The 18836-nt window shown below is 34.5% G+C and overlaps 1 protein-coding gene across 1 annotated transcript; it reads right to left on the bottom strand.

The window, feature by feature from the left end:
* Positions 1 to 558: 558 nt before the first annotated feature.
* Positions 559 to 18556, bottom strand: LOC123533546 (solute carrier family 15 member 4-like). The gene is made up of 8 exons (XM_045315210.2): positions 17874 to 18556; positions 14755 to 14944; positions 13762 to 13894; positions 12779 to 12947; positions 11732 to 11866; positions 5713 to 5986; positions 4468 to 4566; positions 559 to 4117 (listed from the first exon to the last, which is right to left on the bottom strand). The coding sequence occupies exons 1-8, from the start codon at positions 18417 to 18419 to the stop codon at positions 3510 to 3512; spliced, it is 2154 nt and encodes a 717-aa protein (XP_045171145.2). The 5' UTR covers positions 18420 to 18556; the 3' UTR covers positions 559 to 3509.
* Positions 18557 to 18836: the final 280 nt, after the last annotated feature.

Consider the following 18836-nt stretch of genomic DNA (forward strand, 5'->3'; position numbering starts at 1 on the left):
TCCCATCCTATGATAGACCTTTGGGCGTATATTGCCCCGCTTGGCGGCGCTCTTGTTAGATAATGAATTGCTTGAAGGAAATTTTGACAAAAGTGTCCAGGCACTGGAAATTTCTGAGATGCTCTCGAGTGTCTCCCACCTAACAGAGAGGCCTGTACTGGTTCTTCCCAGGAAAGACAGCATCGTGTGTATCGGTGCTATACACCATGCACGTTAAAGAAGCAGACTGTCTATTCGCAAAGAGCTAGGCTAAGTTAGCTGGACAGGCCTATATCTAAAGCCGTTCTCTCTATTTGTTCTGGGAGCTTTATCTCACTCTGTCCCTCTGGTCAGATCGCTCTGAGTCTCTACTAGTAGAGGATGAATTTCGCGCCCTGTGTGACTGCGTTTGCTATAGGTAAAGCGCCTTTGAATGTGTTTATCATGAAAAGGGCGCTATATAAATCTGGTATAATAATAATAAAGGGTGGATGCCATCTGATCCCCAAAACTAATTTTGTTCCTTAGGAGTCGGGTGAGCTTAATTTAAAATTGAAATACAAACAAAAAGAAAAAGAGTACTAGTATAAAAGTTTTAATAGTTAGTGACTTACAGTCATACATGTGCATGAAGGCAAGTGTGTGCATAATAAAAAAACATTGCACAGGTTAATAAAAGAAAGTGTATACAGCTTTAAAAGATAGAAAAATAAACAAAATGATGTATGAACAAGTAAAAATAAATGTCACAGTTTTATATATGATACACATACAAGGTATAATTATCTCTTGGTCTTCAAAAAGTGAAAAAGAGTGATGCCACTATATAAGCATATAGTGATTGGCGCTACTCTTGTGGCTGAGTGGTCGGTAAATGAATCACCTGCCAGTTACCACTGTAAGCTCAAAATTTAACTTTGGCTGTATAATTTTTTCATGTGAGGAAGCTGCCATCCAATTTATGGAAGGTTGGAGGTTCAACCAAGATGTCAAACTGGCCTGAAATAATGCTATGGGGGTCTTCTTCCACCATGCAAGGCCAAAAATCACTATATGACCTAAAATTGTGTTTGTTTAATATTTCAACCCAACCAAAAAAAACAACAAAAAACAAACAAACAAACAAACTGACTACCCTGGAATTACAATCACAGTCTGATTTATATGATTTATAACATACATTCTAAGAATTAAATATCCATGGCTACACAAATATTTTCACTAACTGCGAGATATGTATAATAAACGGGAGTAAATGTTCAGTCTGGTTACACTGTATATATTGAATATAAATTATAAAACACGAAAATAGTTCTTCATCAGTGATAACACACATTTTACTGCATTAACATCTCACACAGGTGAAGGACTTTCCCCCACTTTGTGCTGGACCTTGTCAATAAGGTAAGATTTACCTTTAACATACCATCTCCTAAAGTTCTAAATCCCGCGTTTTCAGACCAATCCTGACAGCTGTTGTTTTTAAGCACCACTTTAATACTGACCAATACCAAGACTGAATCCCGAGAATGATCTGAAAACTTGGCACCATTAGATAAATGATTAAATATGTAAATATACTTTGTGTGGTTTGTCAATGCTTACGTATATTGTTACCTAACCAAAAGCCAATACTAAGATACCTGCTTGTTAAGGCCACTATATTCTCTTCCCATTTCGGGTCATCATTAAATTCCCTAACTGCTGTTTTAGAACAAACTATGAAGCCTGCACTAAAGGAATTTAACATGTATACTTTATAACATCTCGGTAACAATTGGTATACTTCACAACATCTTGGTAACAATTAGTATACTTCACAACATCTTGGTAACAACTGATGCTTGATCTAGATTTTTATCAAGCTTGCATGCCATGTAACTGTGACATGCTTGGAGCAATCTTATTTTGTTTCTGCTTAAATGTTTGCCACAATGTGACAGAGTGTCATATGCAAAACCCAGGCACCTATATAAATGGTCAAGGTCATACTTAAGGGTCAAAGGTCATTTAAGAACTATCTATATTTATCTCCTGATATCTCTAAATAAAGCTTGATATTGGGTCATGTTGAATGTACAGAATACTGTGAGGATAGATAGGAATCAATGTTCCAGGGGTTTTACAGAGTAAACAGGTGAGACAGATAAGCTGATAGTTAGCCGAGTCACTGGTGTACCGGTGTTGCCCTTCTTGTATAAGGTGCATACACTGGCATTGGTCCAGTCATGCAGGATGTCACCAGATGACAGAGATTTCAGAAAGAGAATGGTTACAAAATCTGCAATGTCATGCCTCAGACAGATATGGAGCAATCTTACTTTTATCTGGCACACCATCTCAAACCCTAGACTCCTCTCTCAAAAGTCAAGGTCACACTTAGGGAAGTATATAAAAATCATTTTAATTTACCTTTATGTACCTTCGTAGTCATCAAAACTTGGCATGTTTAACAGATACAGCCCAAATTTAAACAATAAGTAGCATTTATCCTTAATTTCTAATGCATAAAAACATATTTACACAGTCTGGGAACTTGACTGCCTACAACAGTGTAAAAGAGACGACCTGACAACAAAGACTTCTTTTTCATTTAATTTTCCTAACAGTAGCTTTTACACACAAGTTTAACTGTACATAGAACAATTACAGCAGTTATTATACTTCTGGTGATAAAATACTTATATTAGTGTAGTTAACATTTAATTCTAACAAAACTTATGATGAAAATATTAGTGCATTATACCAGCATGTGTATGTGCTAAATTAATGCTATATGGTGTATACATCACTTTTATATTGTCTAGGCTTTATTCTATGTTATTACTTCATGTATACATCACTTTTATATTGTCTAGGCTTTATTCTATGTTATTACTTCAGGCTTATCAAATGTGCAGAACTACCTTACTTGTAGGATAGTGCAAGATACATAAGCTGCTCCTGCCCCTAAAGCTTACCTTGGTTCTTTAGGTTACCAGGTGAAAAGCACAATACACATGACTCTTATCTTAAAGAAAGTTAGTAATTCTAATCTGTATTCTGAAATCCTATCTTTCGGACACTGTGTCCTATCTCTGAAACACTTTGTCCAGGGTTGACAATAATACTTTAATAAAAACATTTTTATCATCATCTACAGTATAAAACAACTGATCGATTTTATATATATAAAGATTCTAACCTCTCTCTCTCTCTCATATCTAAAAAAATGCATTTGTGAAAGGCTAAACGAAAATCAGTAGTAATTTTTCTAGCTGTAAAATTTATATAAAGATGTATATTTTGAAAATAAAAACACAAAAATCTTGGAAACTGTTTTTCATCTCCTCATTTAAAGTAATATGCTATTTAATTACTTATGTTGCAAGAAATGGTACTTATCTGAAAGAAAGTTTTAAAGCACTTTATCACTACATTATCTGCCTTTCACATTACCTCACTATATCATCTCACAATATTATCTAACTGGAAAAAGGAGTTACTAATCAGTTATCCTTGGCCTTAAATACTGCAACAACAACATGCATTTAATCAGTAACAGGGCCTCCAATACGACCAGTTCTATCTCTGTAAATTGTTCTTTCTACTGGCGGATTGTGAGCAACATTATTCAAATGTTTTTGGTTTTGTCCTGTAGCACCATAACCTAAGTTACTTGATCCTGACTCCGAAGTTCCAGATTCTGTGTCTGAAACCACAGACACTGCCTTTGGTGTGGTCGGTCTGTCTGATATAGACGTGTGTTCAAAGTTTCCAGTTCCCATTGCACCGCTACGTCTCCTTGGCTGTCGCCGATTTCTGTGTGTATTATTAAAACGGTTATCTGCATTTCTGTTATCCTTTGGTATTGTTTCTATATTTAACTTTTTCACAACAAAATAAAAGAATGGTATTCCCAAAAGCTGTATCCCACACAGGAAGTAGAAATAATAGTCCAGATGACACGTTCCGGGTGAACCGTAACATCCTTTCTTACAGTTTATGTTTCCATGGTCACCTTCAAAAAACCACTTCCCTTCAAATAAATGTACCACTGCAAACCCAAGAAAACTTCCGAGGCCCGAAAACACATAGAAAAGTCCCATCACACTGCTTTTCATAGATCTAGGAGCAACCATGCTTGCAAACTCTAAGCCTGTAACCAATTGTTATAATTGTATAATATATTGTTATTTATTTATGTTTCAGTATAAGATTGAAATATCCTTCAACATGTGAATACAAGATAGGAATTAACCAGAAGTGAAAGTGAACAATTTGGTGTTTACGAGTATCAAAATATCTTACTGTTATTTTAAAAAAAAATATTTTAACAGACTGAACAAAACTTTATTCAATAACTTACAAATGAAGGTAGTACTTATATTTTAAAAAATAGAAATAAATTTGTAGGTGTGTGCATTCAAGAATGCCTTATTTGCCTAATATTGTTGAGAAACCAAAGACTGAACTGACGCTAGAGGTAAAATTTCAATTATGTTATACCTGCTATACTGGTAAAGATTTCACTGAATCCTATGAGGGTATACTGTGGTATTTGCCAAAATATACTCATATCTGCTGCATAGTAGATCGCACCCTTCTCTGAAATAACACAAAAATACAAAAAGCATGTGACATTTATTATACTTTATCACATGTTTGACATTGCAGGAGTGTAATAAAGCTACTACTTAAGAAGAGCACCGCCTTCAATTGCAGATGCTCATCTAATTTTTTGTCTCTGTATAATAGAAATATTGTCCTACCCATGATTTTCTAAGTCCAAAAAGGGCCCTAAGTCTTGCAAAAAGCAGGATGGAGTTATGTTTCTTGCTGTACAGGGTCAGCTTATGATGGTGAACAACAGTTGCAAGTTTCGAAGCAACAGCTTTGACAGTTTAGGAGAAAAGTTTACCTAAATATAAAACTTAACCAAGAAATCTGATATTTTCTAAGTCCAAAAGGGGCCATAATTCTTGCAAAAAGCAGGACAGAGTTATGTTTCTTGCTGTACAGGGTCAGCTTATGATGGTGAACAAGTGTTGCAAGTTTTAAAGCAACAGCTTTGATGGTTTAGGAGAAAAGCTGACCTAAACACAAAACTTAACCAAGAAATTGGATTTTCTAAGTCCAAAAGTGGCCGTAATTCTTGCAAGAAGCAGGATAAAGTTATGTTTCTTGCTTTTCAGGGTCAGCTTATGATGGTGAACAAGTGTTGCAAGTTTCGAAGCAATAGCTTTGATAGTTTAGGAGAAAAGTTTACCTAAACATAAAACTTAACCAAGAAATCTGATATTTTCTAAGTCCAAAAGGGGTCATAATTCTTGCGAAAAGCAGGATGGATTTATGTTTCTTGCTGTACAGGGTCAGCTATCAATGGTGAACAAGTGTTGCAAGTTCCAAAGCAATATCTTTGATAGTTTAGGAGAAAAGCTGACCTAAACATTAAATTTAACCAAGCAGCGCCAATGCCGATGCTGATCAAGTGATGACAATAACTCATCATTTTTAAAAAAAAAAAAAATCAGATGAGCTAAAAATGATAATACACTAGTGTAATAAAGCTTTGACATCAACATCAGTTATAGTATAGGAGATGTTGGTCAAATTGACTTGTTTATATAGTAAAAGGAGGTATAATTTTTGATGTTTTGATGGGATAAGACTTCCGGTTTCAGTATTTAGAATAGGTTTATCTGGTTATCAAAGATTGTTAAAAACATGAACAATTAAATCTACTAAACTTACGTATTTGTTGTGGAACCATGGAATAACAACATGTGTTGTTTGTTATGTTAGGTCTGTAACTCTCCCAGTAAGTCTTTAATCTAAAATGTTCAACCAAGCCAGCAACACAAATGGCCACAAGAGCATATGCAAAGCCAATCATTATCCTCATCACCATCGTGAAGTTCCAGCCTTTCTGTCGTATCCAAGGGTATATAATACGGTCCAGCACTGGGATCAGGAATATCAGCAAGACGACATCAAATAATGTCAGCCATGCCACAGCTATACTGAACTGTAAAAAATGTTTAAACGAGTTAATTTGATATCAGAATTGACATTATTTTGAACCCCGCCCCTTTTCTGATTATAATATTTATAAATACTTGAGATTCCCAATATTAAATGGGGGGGGGGGGCTAATTTTCATTGATTTCTTCATTGTGTTCATCCATTAAATTAAAACCCCTACTAATAAAAAAAAATAAATTTCCCCTTTATTTCTCATTTGAAATCCAAACAAGCATCAAACAAGGCATTAAAAAAAAAGGAATCGGGAAGTAATGCTCTGCACTGTATGTAGGTGTCTCATAAGCCAGCCTGGCTTGCCCTTTCAGTAGGTTTAACACTATTAAAAACAAACATTTTACTTTACTTTACAAGGTCAGTAGCTTTAGGTTATGATATTCATCAGAACTTGTTCAGGAAACTAGTTTCAGCCTCAATGTAACTGTGACCTTGACATTTGACATTTTGATGTTGTCACAGTAGGGTACATTTAAAAACCATGGACAATCATTTCATGGTGTCTGATATTTACAAGCCTTTCAATATTATTTTGTTCCTTGCTGGAAAATGTATTCAGCCTCAAGGTAAATGCGACCTTGACCTTTCCATTACTGAAGTTAAAATATCACATGGTTTACCAGGACTAACTTGATGATATTTGTCCTAGACTTTCAAATCAGGCCAGTAGTTTTACAAGGTACAGATATGTCAAAATACACCTGAAAATTGGAGGTACCATCCATGTTGTACCACAGAAAAGTGGTCTCAGTTTTTCCCTACAGCCAATAATAAAAAAGTTACTAAATAAGCTATTTATAGTAACATAAAAGGGAAGTAATTAAAAAAAAAATTATTGTAAGTGAACAAAAGAAGGATCTGCCAAATAAAAACAAGAGCACTGCAATGCAATGCAAATGCAGAGCAATATACACACAAAACATAGTCATATGACCCTTGACCCTTAAGTGTGACTTTGACCTTGAAGTGAGCCATCCGAAACATGCACTCTGCATGTCGTTTCGATGAGGTGAACATTTGTGTCAGGTTTCTTTGAAATCCTTCAAGGGGTTCAAGAGTTACAGAGTGGAAGGGAAATTGCTAACCAACAGACAGACGGACATCGAGGCGATAACATAATACGTCCCTTCGGCCTATAAACGGAATCGGATCTTATGGATACAAGTGGTGCAAGTTGGTTAACAATATAAACGAGCAGCTATTGCACAAGGTAATATGGCATTCAGAAAGGAAACCAAGTTATGGTGCACAAGTTTGTGCAAGTTTGATTAAATTCAAATCATAAATGAAGCTGCTATTGTGCAGACAAGGTCAAAATAGCTAATTCTGGCCCTTTCAGGGGTCATAACTCTGGAACCCATAATGGAAACTCGCCAGTTCAAGAAAGGAACCAAGATCTTATGGTGATACAAGTTGTGTGCAAGTTTGGTTAAAATAAAATCATAAATGAAACCACTATCGTGCAGACAAGAAATTGTTGACGGACGCACGGACAGACGCAGACGATGAACGAAGGGTGATCACAAAAGCTCACCTTGTCACTATGTGACAGGTGAGCTAAAAAAAAATATATACTTTGACCTCTAAGTGTCATCTTCACCTCTGATATTTAGGGGTCTAAGTCTTGCACTTGATACATTGTATTATCATGGTGAATATTTGTTCTAAATTACTTGAATATCCATCTATTATGTACAAAAATACAATAGTTATGACCAAAACAAGAAATTTTAAGCAAAATCTTTGATGTTTGTGACCTTGACCTTTGAGTTAATGGTCTAAATCATACATTCAACACATCTTTTAGTAATGCTTGTGCTCAGTTATATGAATATCCATCCATTCATAAAAACAAGAGGGCCATGATGGCCCTATATCGTTCACCTGTTATCATTGCACTTGAGGACAAGAAGGTTCTCAGAAAAAATATCTAAGTCCAAAGGACAGGAACAACAAAGTAAGAAATTTAACCAAACAGAAAAACAAAATTCTTACAAGGTACAGATATGTCAAAATACACCTAAAAATTGGAGGTACCATCCATGTTGTACCACAGAAAAGTGGTCTCGGTTTTTCCCTACGGCCAATAATAAAAAAGTTACTAAAAATAAGCTATTTATAGTAACGTAAAAGGGAAGTAATCAAAAAGAAAATTATTGTAAGTGAACAAAAGAAGGATCTGCCAAATAAATCTGTTGACATAAATGAAATTTCAGATCAGTATCTTCATTAGTTACGGAGATATACCCATTTTAATTTGAAATAAAGGGAGGTAATTTGACATAAAATCAGTCCATAGTTATTTACCCTGATTGGCTCAGTCCAACTAATGACAATAATGAAATTTCAAATAAGTCCTACAAGTACTTACTGATATAAATCCATTTTGACAACAATCAGGGGAGGTAATCAGATATAAAATAACTCTGGAAACTACGACTGGATCTGATTTGTCATGGAATCCAAGATTTATTGTTGTTGAAGATATTTTGGAAGTTTGTATCAAACAAGAGCACCGCCTTGCGGATGCTGACGCTCATCTGATTTTTTTTGTGTGATAGAAATATTGTCCTACCCGTGATTTTCTAAGTCTAAAAAGGGTCATCATTCTTGCAAAAAGCAGGATAGAGTTATGTTTTTTGATGTACAGTGTCCACTTATGACGGTGAAAAACTGTTGAAAGTTTTAAAGCAATAGCTTTGATAGTTTATGAGAAAAGTTGACTTAAACATAATACTCAACCAAGAAAATGATTTTCTAAGTCCAAAAGGGGCAATAATTATTGCAAAAATCAGGATGGAGTTACGCTGCTTGCTGTACAGGGTCAGCTTATGATGGTGAACAAGTGTTGCAAGTTTCAAAGCAATAGCTTTGATAGTTTAAGAGAAAAAGTTGACCTAAACATAAAACTTAACCAAGAAATCTGATATTTTCTAAGTCCAAAAGGGGCCATAAATCTTGCAAAAAGCAGGATGGAGTTATGTTTCTTGCTGTACAGGGTCAACTTATGATGGTGAACAAGTGCTGCAAGTTTTAAAGCAATAGCTTTGATAGTTTAGCAGAAAAGTTGACTTAAACATAAAACTTAACCAAGAAAACTGATTTTCTAAGTCCAAAAGGGGCAATAAATCTTGCAAAAAGCAAGATGGAGTTATGTTTCTTGCTGTACAGGGTCAGCTTATGATGGTGAACAAGTATTCCAAGTTTCAAAGCAATAGCTTTGACAGTTTGGGAGAAAAGTTGACCTAAACATAAAACTTAACCAAGAAATCTGATATTTTCTAAGTACAAAAGGGGCCATAAATCTTGCAAAAAGCAAGATGGAGTTATGTTTCTTGCTATACAGGGTCAGCTTATGATGGTGAACAAGTATTCCAAGTTTCAAAGCAATAGCTTTGATAGTTTAGGAGAAAAGCTGACCTAAACATAAAACTTAACCAGGCAACGCCGACACAGACGCCGACGCCGACGCCGACGCCGACGCCGACAACCGCTCAAGTGATGACAATAACTCATCATTTTTTTTCAAAAAATCAGATGAGCTAATAAAACCATAAATGAAGTCTCTATATGGCTGCAAAAGCCAAAATAGCCAATTTTAGACCTTTAAGGGACCATAACTCTGGAACCCATGACGGAATCTTGCCAGTTCATTAAAGGAAACAAGATCTTGTGGTGATACAAGTTGTGTGCAAGTTTGGTTAAGATCAAATCATAAATGAAGTTGCTATTGTGCAGACAAGGTTAAAATAGCTAATTTTGGTCCTTTCAGGGGCCATAACTCTGGAACCCATTATGGGATCTGGCTGGTTCAAGAAAGGAACCGAGATCTTATGGTGACACAAGTTTTGTGCAAGTTTGATTAAATTCAAATCATAAATGAAGCTGCTATTGTGCAGACAAGGTCAAAATAGCTAATTCTGGCCCTTTCAGGGGCCATAACTCTGGAACCCATAATAGAAACTCGCCAGTTCAAGAAAGGAAGCAAGATCTTATGGTGATACAAGTTGTGTGCCAGTTTGGTTAAAATCAAATCATAAATAAAGCTGCTATTGTGCAGACAAGGTCAAATAGCTAATTTTGGCCCTTTCAGGGGCCATTACTCTGGAACCCATAATGAGATCTGGCCAGTTCAAGATAGAAACCGTGATCTTATGGTGATAAAAGTTGTGTGCAAGTTTGGTTAAAATAAAATCATAAATGAAACCACTATCGTGCAGACAAGAAATTGTTGACGCACGGAGGCACTGACGCACGGACTGACGACGGACGAAGGGTGATCACAAAAGCTCACTTTGTCACTATGTGACAGGCGAGCTAAAAACAAGAGCTGTCACAGGAGACAGCACGCTCGACTATTTTGATGCTGGATAGTGAAACTGGGCTCATCTGAGGAAAATGGAGCTGTCACTGGAGTGTTTAATGACTCCAATGATGGATGATATTTATCAACAGTCTGAGTCTAAATATTAAGCAATAAGAGAGGTAAAGATAAAATGTATCAAAACACTATACAAGTATAATTCTAAGCAAAAAGGGGGAATAATTCATAAAATATTGATGCAAGAGTTATGCACCTTGTGTCATATCATGTGGGTGAATCAAGTTTGAATCAAATCCATTTCGTAATCACTGAGATATAGTGAAAATGCATCAAAATTAACCTTTAATTCTAAGTAAAAGGGGCATAATTCATGAAAAATTGGTGCCAGAGTTATGCACCTTGTGTCACATGATGTTGGTGGTAAGGTTGAACAACTATTTTAAGTTTGAATCATATGCATTTAGAAATAACTGAGATAGTGTGAAAGTGTATCAAAACTTCAACCTGAAATTCTAAGTAAAAAGGGAGATAATTCATGTTATAATGGTGCAAGAGTTATGGCCCTTGTGTCATATGATGTGAGTGATGATGTTGAACAAATATTTTGAGTTTGAATTAAATTCAATTAGTAATAACTGAGATAAAGTGAAAGTGCATCAAAACTTAAACATGAAATTCTACTGTAAGTAAAAGAGAGGATAATTCATTAAATATTGGTAAAAGGCCTTGTGTCATATGATGTGGGAGATGATGTGGAACAACTATTTTAAGTTTGAATCAAATCCATTTAAAAATAACTGAGATAGGGTGAAAGTGCATCAAAACTTTAACCTGAAATTCTAAGGAAAAAAAAAGGAGCGGGGGGTGGGGGGAGGGTAATTCATGAAATATTGGTGTTACGGCCCTTGTGCCATATAATGTGGGTGATGATGAGGAACAATTACTTTAAGTTTAAAGCAAATACTTCAAGTAATATCAGAGAGATAAGGGAAAAAAAGAGAAAGTGTAAAAAAAAAACTTTACTGTACATTTTATGCCAAATTTAGTGGAACATGATTGTTGAAAAAATTCACCAAAATTATGGACGAGCAGCTTTAAAACTTTGACTAAAAATGTGACCTTGACCTTTGAGCTAGTCTACATTAGTAAGTAACTAATACTGTTTTGATATTGTGGTTTATTTATGCCAAGTTATTTCAAAATCCAGTAACGTATAACAAAGTTACAAAGTAGAAAAGATTTTGTGAACACACAGATGGATGTACACACATATACACACATGAACAGGTGTAACACTATATGCACTCTCCACCTTTTTAATGGTGGGAGCATAAAAATATGCATTAGCTGATCAGTCCTCTTCAAGTTATCATAAAGCACATCATCTCTATGGTTACATGATGTACATACCCTGTTGCTGGCTTCTTTTGTTGGTGTTTCATTCCAAATACCATCTGGTCTTGTAGTGCATGACTGGGTTGTATTATAACCAGTCCCTGTGTATAACTTCATGTGTAAACCTTGAACCAAAAACGTTGTCTCCATCTACAAGGGAATTTATTTTTAACTTCTCCATTTAAACGTGTCTCTTCTTTCATCACTAAGGTTGAATACCACTAAATAAGGCAGCTGACTGCTTTTTATTTCATATCAATCCACTTATTTGATAACAGCGTTTTAAAATTTTCTAGAATTCATTTCAAAGACTTATTTTCCTATAATATAATACTTATATCTCCGTTACAGAAAAAAGAAAATGAAAAACAGGTTTTAGATTTTTTTGTATATAATTTACATTTCATTTACCACAGCCCTCTAAACTGACCCCTTTGCAGCTTTCAGTGTCTCTTTTTGGGACTTACTCTTTTAGGGTGGCTGTGAAAGTAGCTCTACAAGTTATATATATCCACTCTTGGCATCTCATTCCTGATTATCTCAATCCCCACGGGGAAAAGAAGCCACTTTTATTTTTCAATGCTGCACATCAAGCAAGGACTACTTGTAACTAGACGAGTATTAGCCTAAATTTTATTTGGAGGTCAATAAATGCAGCAAACTTAGAGATGTCAAAGAACTTAAGAAGTTGCCCATGTTTGCCAGCTGCCATATCAAAACCACATAACTTTCACTGAATTAGAAATAATCCAGAGGTATTCTATCATTTCAGGAACTCTAATCCATCACTGCACGAGTAGATTCTGAAAAATTCTATTATTCCAGGAGGTCTTAATTGCTGGACTACACCTAAACGAATAAGGATTAAGAAGTATCTATTATTCCAGAAAGTCTGAACTGTTCATGATCAAATAATCATTCAGAAGCATTCTTTTATTTCAAAAGTTTAAGTGTTCGTGTATTAGTAAGGATTTAGAAATATTTTATCATTCCAGAAGATATAGACATATGAATGAATAAGATTCAAAAGCATTCAAATATTTCATGAAGTGTTAACTATACCTGATAGTAAACCATCCAGTATGGTAATAATGCAGCAAACACAACGAGGATTTTACCAAGCTGCTTGACATCATCAACATCATTATCATGGTAAGTACCGCCAAACCTGAACTTGGCATGGTCAAGGAAACTTGCTGGTTGAAGGGTTGGTACCAGATCTGCCTGACCCCTGTGTAAATCATAATTACAACTGTAACATTTAAGACATTATCAACACTCCATGGCCATGACCTGTGCATCACTGTATAACACTTCAGAAGAGCAACACCTGATATAACTGAAGTACACTTTCTTGTAAAATCACTGTATAACCAAACCACAAAATGTTAGAAACCAACAGCGATATAAAGAACTTCACCTGTATGAATCAGGCATCCATTCTGCACAGGAACTGTGCACATATATCGAAACAATAATAAGTTAGGCACACTGACCAAGTATCAGCTAGGCATACCTTAAACATATATGGAGTTAACCCACAGTGCCAAACATGTTTTAGTATCACCAGTGGTGATCACAGTAAAGATGTACTTAAAAAAGTGGAAAATTTGAGAACTTCAGTGAATCATAAGAATTACAAAAAGCTATTTGCAAATTATAAATAAAGTCAGAATAATGGGAACAAAGTCATGACCAAAACAGACAAGTGCATTACTTAAGACCCTTAAAACATAGGATCAGCAAACTGCAAACCACAATGCTCATTGCTGTAGTAGATATTTACATGCTAAGGCTGGATAAAATTGTACTGTGGATAACAAACTACTCACCTAATGAGGTGTCCATTGAGTGATAACTATGGTGTTTCCTACAAAAGGCAGGCCTTCATTTTTTTTCTTTTTATCAAGGAAATGGGAATAAAACTTGTGAATTAAACAGAATTTCAGACAGTATGTCCACACAATCAAAATTAGTCCATTTAGAGAAATAAAATAGGGGGATAAAATATTTTTTTAAGTCATATCAAATATAATGTTGTTTACCTTTGAAATTCAAGCCTGTGTTCATACTGCTGGGCTTTTTTCCTCTTCTTCATTCTCCATGCTTCTCTGATAATTTTTAAAATGTTTGTGAAGATACTACCAACAGGTTTTCGATATACATAGGTACATTTACCTGTAACAATATAGAGATCACAGTAAGAATCTACTACTGGAAAATTTGTAGGAGAAACAGGAGCTCTGGACAGTGAAAAGGGTGGTAAATGATGATGAAAACATGTAAGAATTTCATTGAAATTTGTTCGTAAAATATCTATCAAATCAATTGTTGGAATAAGTATGAACTTTACATAGCCAGAAATGACTGTTCAATGTTGAAAGCTCTTAATAACAGGTTTCCAATAGGTTACCAAAAAATCTACGTTAAAAGGGAGGTATAATTAACAAAATACTGGGGTTGAGTTATGTACTTTGTCATATATCATGAGGGTGAGGATACAAAAAAAATTCAAGCTTAAATCAAATCCATTAAGTAAATTAAATCAAGTTAAAATATGGAAAATACATAAACAATTAGCCAATAATCTGAGGCAAGATGATGTTGCAGGAGCAGTAAGTCCGTAAGTAAGTCAAGCTTAAAACTTGATGAGAAAGATCTTTTGTATCTTCTTTTGGTCAAATAATGTAAGTTTTATGAGTTTGGAGCTTCTTTGTTTGCTGGCAGCAGAAGAAATTATGACAATAAACTGGAGGCAGGTCTTCCCTGATTAAAGAATGAGTCTAAGCACTGTTAAGTCTACTACTTGAATGAATACCAAGTGTGAAAATATCTTCCCTACTAAGTCAAGACTAGCTAGGTTTAAAAAAAAATGAAACGCTTGTCTTGTCTTTGTAAGCACAAAAAATCTTGCATTTGCAAGTACAATAAATGTATACCTTGTTAGAAGATTTAGGCTCTTCCACTGACTAAAATATAAATAATCAAGACTTGCTCATTCAAAATGTTGATTTCGATTTTTCTTTAAACAGGTTTACCTGACAAGAAGATAAGCATTCCAGCACCAAGACAACACATTGCTATCAGATATCCATAAAAGAAACCATCAGTTTGAACTCCCTGTTGTAAATAAGCAATGCCTCCCAGAGCAATCAATGTTCCAACATTTATAGACCAATAATACCAGTTGAAAAATACCACTGAACTTTCACTTCCTTCGCCCCTCAGCTGAAAAACACAATACTGTAAATAACAAAATAAAAAAAGAATAATGAGGTATAATACTTTTGTTTTGTTAATATAAGATGTTCACAAGTTGCCTCAATAAGTTTTCCCAAGTCTTTCTACAGAAATATCATACATGGTTAAAACTAAATTCAAATTGAAAACCTCTTTACAAATATAATTCAAATTTTATTACAATATTATTGTTATGTATAAGGCATAAAATTTGTAAAACCAAGGCTACAGAGGTGAAGAATAGTTCCAAAATCAATTAAATTATGTGATTAAAAAGTATCATGGAAAGGATTCAATAAATCCCAGCAAGGAAAGGTCAAAGAAAATGCAGTTTAATATGTTACAAAATCAAATAGGTAAATCGTGAAACTTTAAGCTTGAATACTGAACATTAAATCAAAACAGATATAAAAGTAATGAAATTGCAGTATTTGGTTGTTAATGTTTACTTTCTGTAAGATGTATGCATGTTATAGCGACAGTTTCTATCTATATTGTTTATCTATCTATGTATTGGATATCATAGTTAGCAATACAAACTATCAGAACTATGCAAAAGAAAAAATATTTGTTGGGAATATTTCATCCAGAATTGGGCTATTGTTCGTGAAAACAGCAGCATCGCCTACAGGTGCCATCACTAGTCTGCAAGAGCAATATGTAAGAAATGAGTTGCAGTTCAAAATTTCTAAGTACAAAAAGGGCCACAATTCTGACAAAATGCAGGTTAGAGTTATGTTCTTGCCCTACATAGTCATTTATTAATGACAAATAAGTGTGCAAAGTTTCAAAGCTGTAGCTCTTACAGTTTTTAAGAAAATGCAGACCTAAACAAAAAATTTAACCAAGAAACTCAAATTTCCTAAGTACTAAAAGGGCCATTATTCTCACAAAATGCATATCAGAGTTATGGTTCTTGCCATAAACAGTCAGCTAATGATGATAAACAAGTGTGCAAAGTTTTAAAGCTGTAGCTATTCTAGTGGTTGAGAAAAGGCAGACCTAAAGAAAAATTTTGACCACGAAACCCAAATTGTCTATGTACAAAAAGGGCCATAATTTTGACAAAATGCATATCAGAGTTATGGTTCTTGGCCTACACAGTCAACTAATGATGGTTAACATGTGTGCAAAGTTTCAAAGCTGTAGCTCTTATAGTGTTTGAGAAAAGGCAGATCTAAAGAAATATTTTAACCATGAAACCCAAATTGTCTATGTACAAAAAGGGCCATAATTTTGACAAAATGCATATCAGAGTTATGGTTTTTGGCCTACACAGTCATCTAATGATGGTAAATAAGTGTGCAAAGTTTCAAAGCTGTAGCTCTTACAGTTTTTGAGAAAAGGCGGACCTAAACAAACAAAAGCATTCCGTAAGACAGCCAGTGCTCGTCTATTCAAATTGTTGTCCCAGAAGCAGGAATATTACACTAATGTTAGAATATCTACAGAGTTTCAATCCAGTACATTTGTATTTGCATTAGTTTTGGAGATACACGTAGTAACTTGCAGGCAAACTTTTAACCAGAAGTTTTCTAAGTACAAAAGGGGCATAATTTGCCAAAATACATGTCAGAGTTATGGGACTTGGTGCAATCAGCTAGTTTTATAACCCTGAAGACATACTCATATGAAATTTCAATTTAATATCTGCATTTGTTTTGCAGATAGTAACTTACACGCAAAACTTTAACCAGAAGTTTCTAAGACCAAAAGGGGACATAATTTGCAAAAAATACATGTCAGAGTTATGGGACTTGACCCAGTGTGGTTTGTAATTGATCTAGAAAAAGAAAAAATAAGCTTCAAATGTATATGCCTTTAAGTAATAGCTATAATGTACTTACACACAAAACTTTAACCAGGATTTTCTAAGTCCAAAAAGGGGCATAATTTGACCAAAATGCAAGTCAGAGTTATTGGACTTGGTGCTATCACCTAGGTTCATAACCCCGAAGACACGTGAAGTTTCAATTCAATATCTGCATTAGTTTTGGAGATAGTAACTTGCACATAAAAATTTAACCAGAATTTTTTAAGTCCAAAAGGGGGCATGATTTGCCCAAAATACATGTCAGAGTTATGGGACTTGACCCAGTGAGGTTGGTAAGTGACCTAGAAAAAATAAAAATAAGATACAAAGCTGTATGCCTTTAAATGATAGTCATATGTACTTGCATGTAAAACTTTAACCAAGGTGTGACGCCGACACTGACACCAATGCCAGGGTGAGTAGAATAGCTAGATTATTTTTTGAATAGTCGAACTAAAATTAAATCAAGTGACAACAATACCTCATACGTTTTTTTTAAAAAATCAGTCTAAATCCCAGTATCTTATCTATAAATAACTCAGAAAAGAGCATGGAAACTCATGATTTTCATATTTTCATTCTGTTGGAATGATGTACGCCACTTATACAGTAAAAAAGAAAAAATGTTGTATGTAGGAAAAAAGTTACAATTAAAAAATGTGCAATTTATGTTACTTTTAAGTATAAATTACATTAAGTATTTTCTCAGAAATAAATTTTTTAAAGTAGAATAAATTCATTTTAATTTTGAAACAAAATTGTCATTAAATTCAATTTTTCATTAAATTAGATTCATACTTTGCTTTTGTTTTTGGTTCTATAGTTTCTAAATATACATTTTCTCATGTCTATAACTTTAAAACTAAGCATGGTAACATAATCTATTGATTGCTGAAATTTTATGATGGAGTAAATTTATATTGAAGTAATTGATTTCCATATGTCCGGGAAAATGGACTAAAAATCAGTGAGACTCCCATACACTCTGGGAAACTTGACATGTATGTTCAGTCAAAAACTAATTAGTAATTAAAAACAAAACGCAACAAATTTAACATTGCAATTGCTTTGTACCCTAGTTATAATAACTAATTGATCTCATACTTGATCAGCCCCAAATGGAGCAATATTTGCTCGAAGCATCCCTGTTCCAGCTCCGACTACAGCTAATGCAATAAAAAATACAGCTGAACATCCTGTTCCTCTTGAATTTGAATCATTGCCATGACAATTCAGGAATGATGAGTTTGTCATTAATTTGTCTTCAACGTCTACATTTGAAAGTACTGGGAAAAGTGTATATCCAAGTAAGTATATAATGAATGCTGTCACTATAATTCGGAATCTGCCAAACCTAATGTCAGCAATAATTCCACCCAAGAAATAGAAAATACATGCAATTCCAAGGAAAAAGAAAGATGCATCCAGTGCATATATAGATGACCAATTGTACTGTGTTCCATTTAAGAACAAAATCAGGTTCCCTGATATGCTGTAGAATGCAAGTCTTTCAAATGCGACAGTTGCAAGAACTGTTGCCTTGGCAAGAAATTTATTGTTGAATCTGTGTGCTCCACAACAGCTGCAAGGCGGTTCGTCATCTGTGTCATCCAACCGGGGAGGTATCAAACGTTTTCTTTCGTCAACCATCTCGTCGCCTTTCTCTCAATTTACTTAATAAATATTGGATATCTTTGATAACTACAATAACCGTAAAAAACGATTTCTACTTTCGCTTTTGAACTTATTTGTCTCGTCCGCCATATTTTTCTGTCATGTGATACAAATATATATCACGTGGGAAATAAACTGTAAAGGAATAACTCCGAAATATCCGCATGCTTTTGTTATCTTGGACAATAAATAGTACGGGAATCGCCATGCAATGAAATTTCATGAAAGTTAACCTTCAGACATTTGTACGCCCAGTTGAGACTAGAATTTAGTCTTCTTTGAACCAAAGGAAAATGAAACTAATTTGTTATTTATTGAAAATCAGTTAATCGGACACCTGTGGGAAGGTAATATATGTATGGCGGATGGATCTTACCATAATAGAATGATGGT

Source organism: Mercenaria mercenaria, chromosome 12 (genome assembly GCF_021730395.1).
Source record: "Mercenaria mercenaria strain notata chromosome 12, MADL_Memer_1, whole genome shotgun sequence".
NCBI classification, from domain to species: Eukaryota; Metazoa; Mollusca; class Bivalvia; order Venerida; family Veneridae; genus Mercenaria; species Mercenaria mercenaria.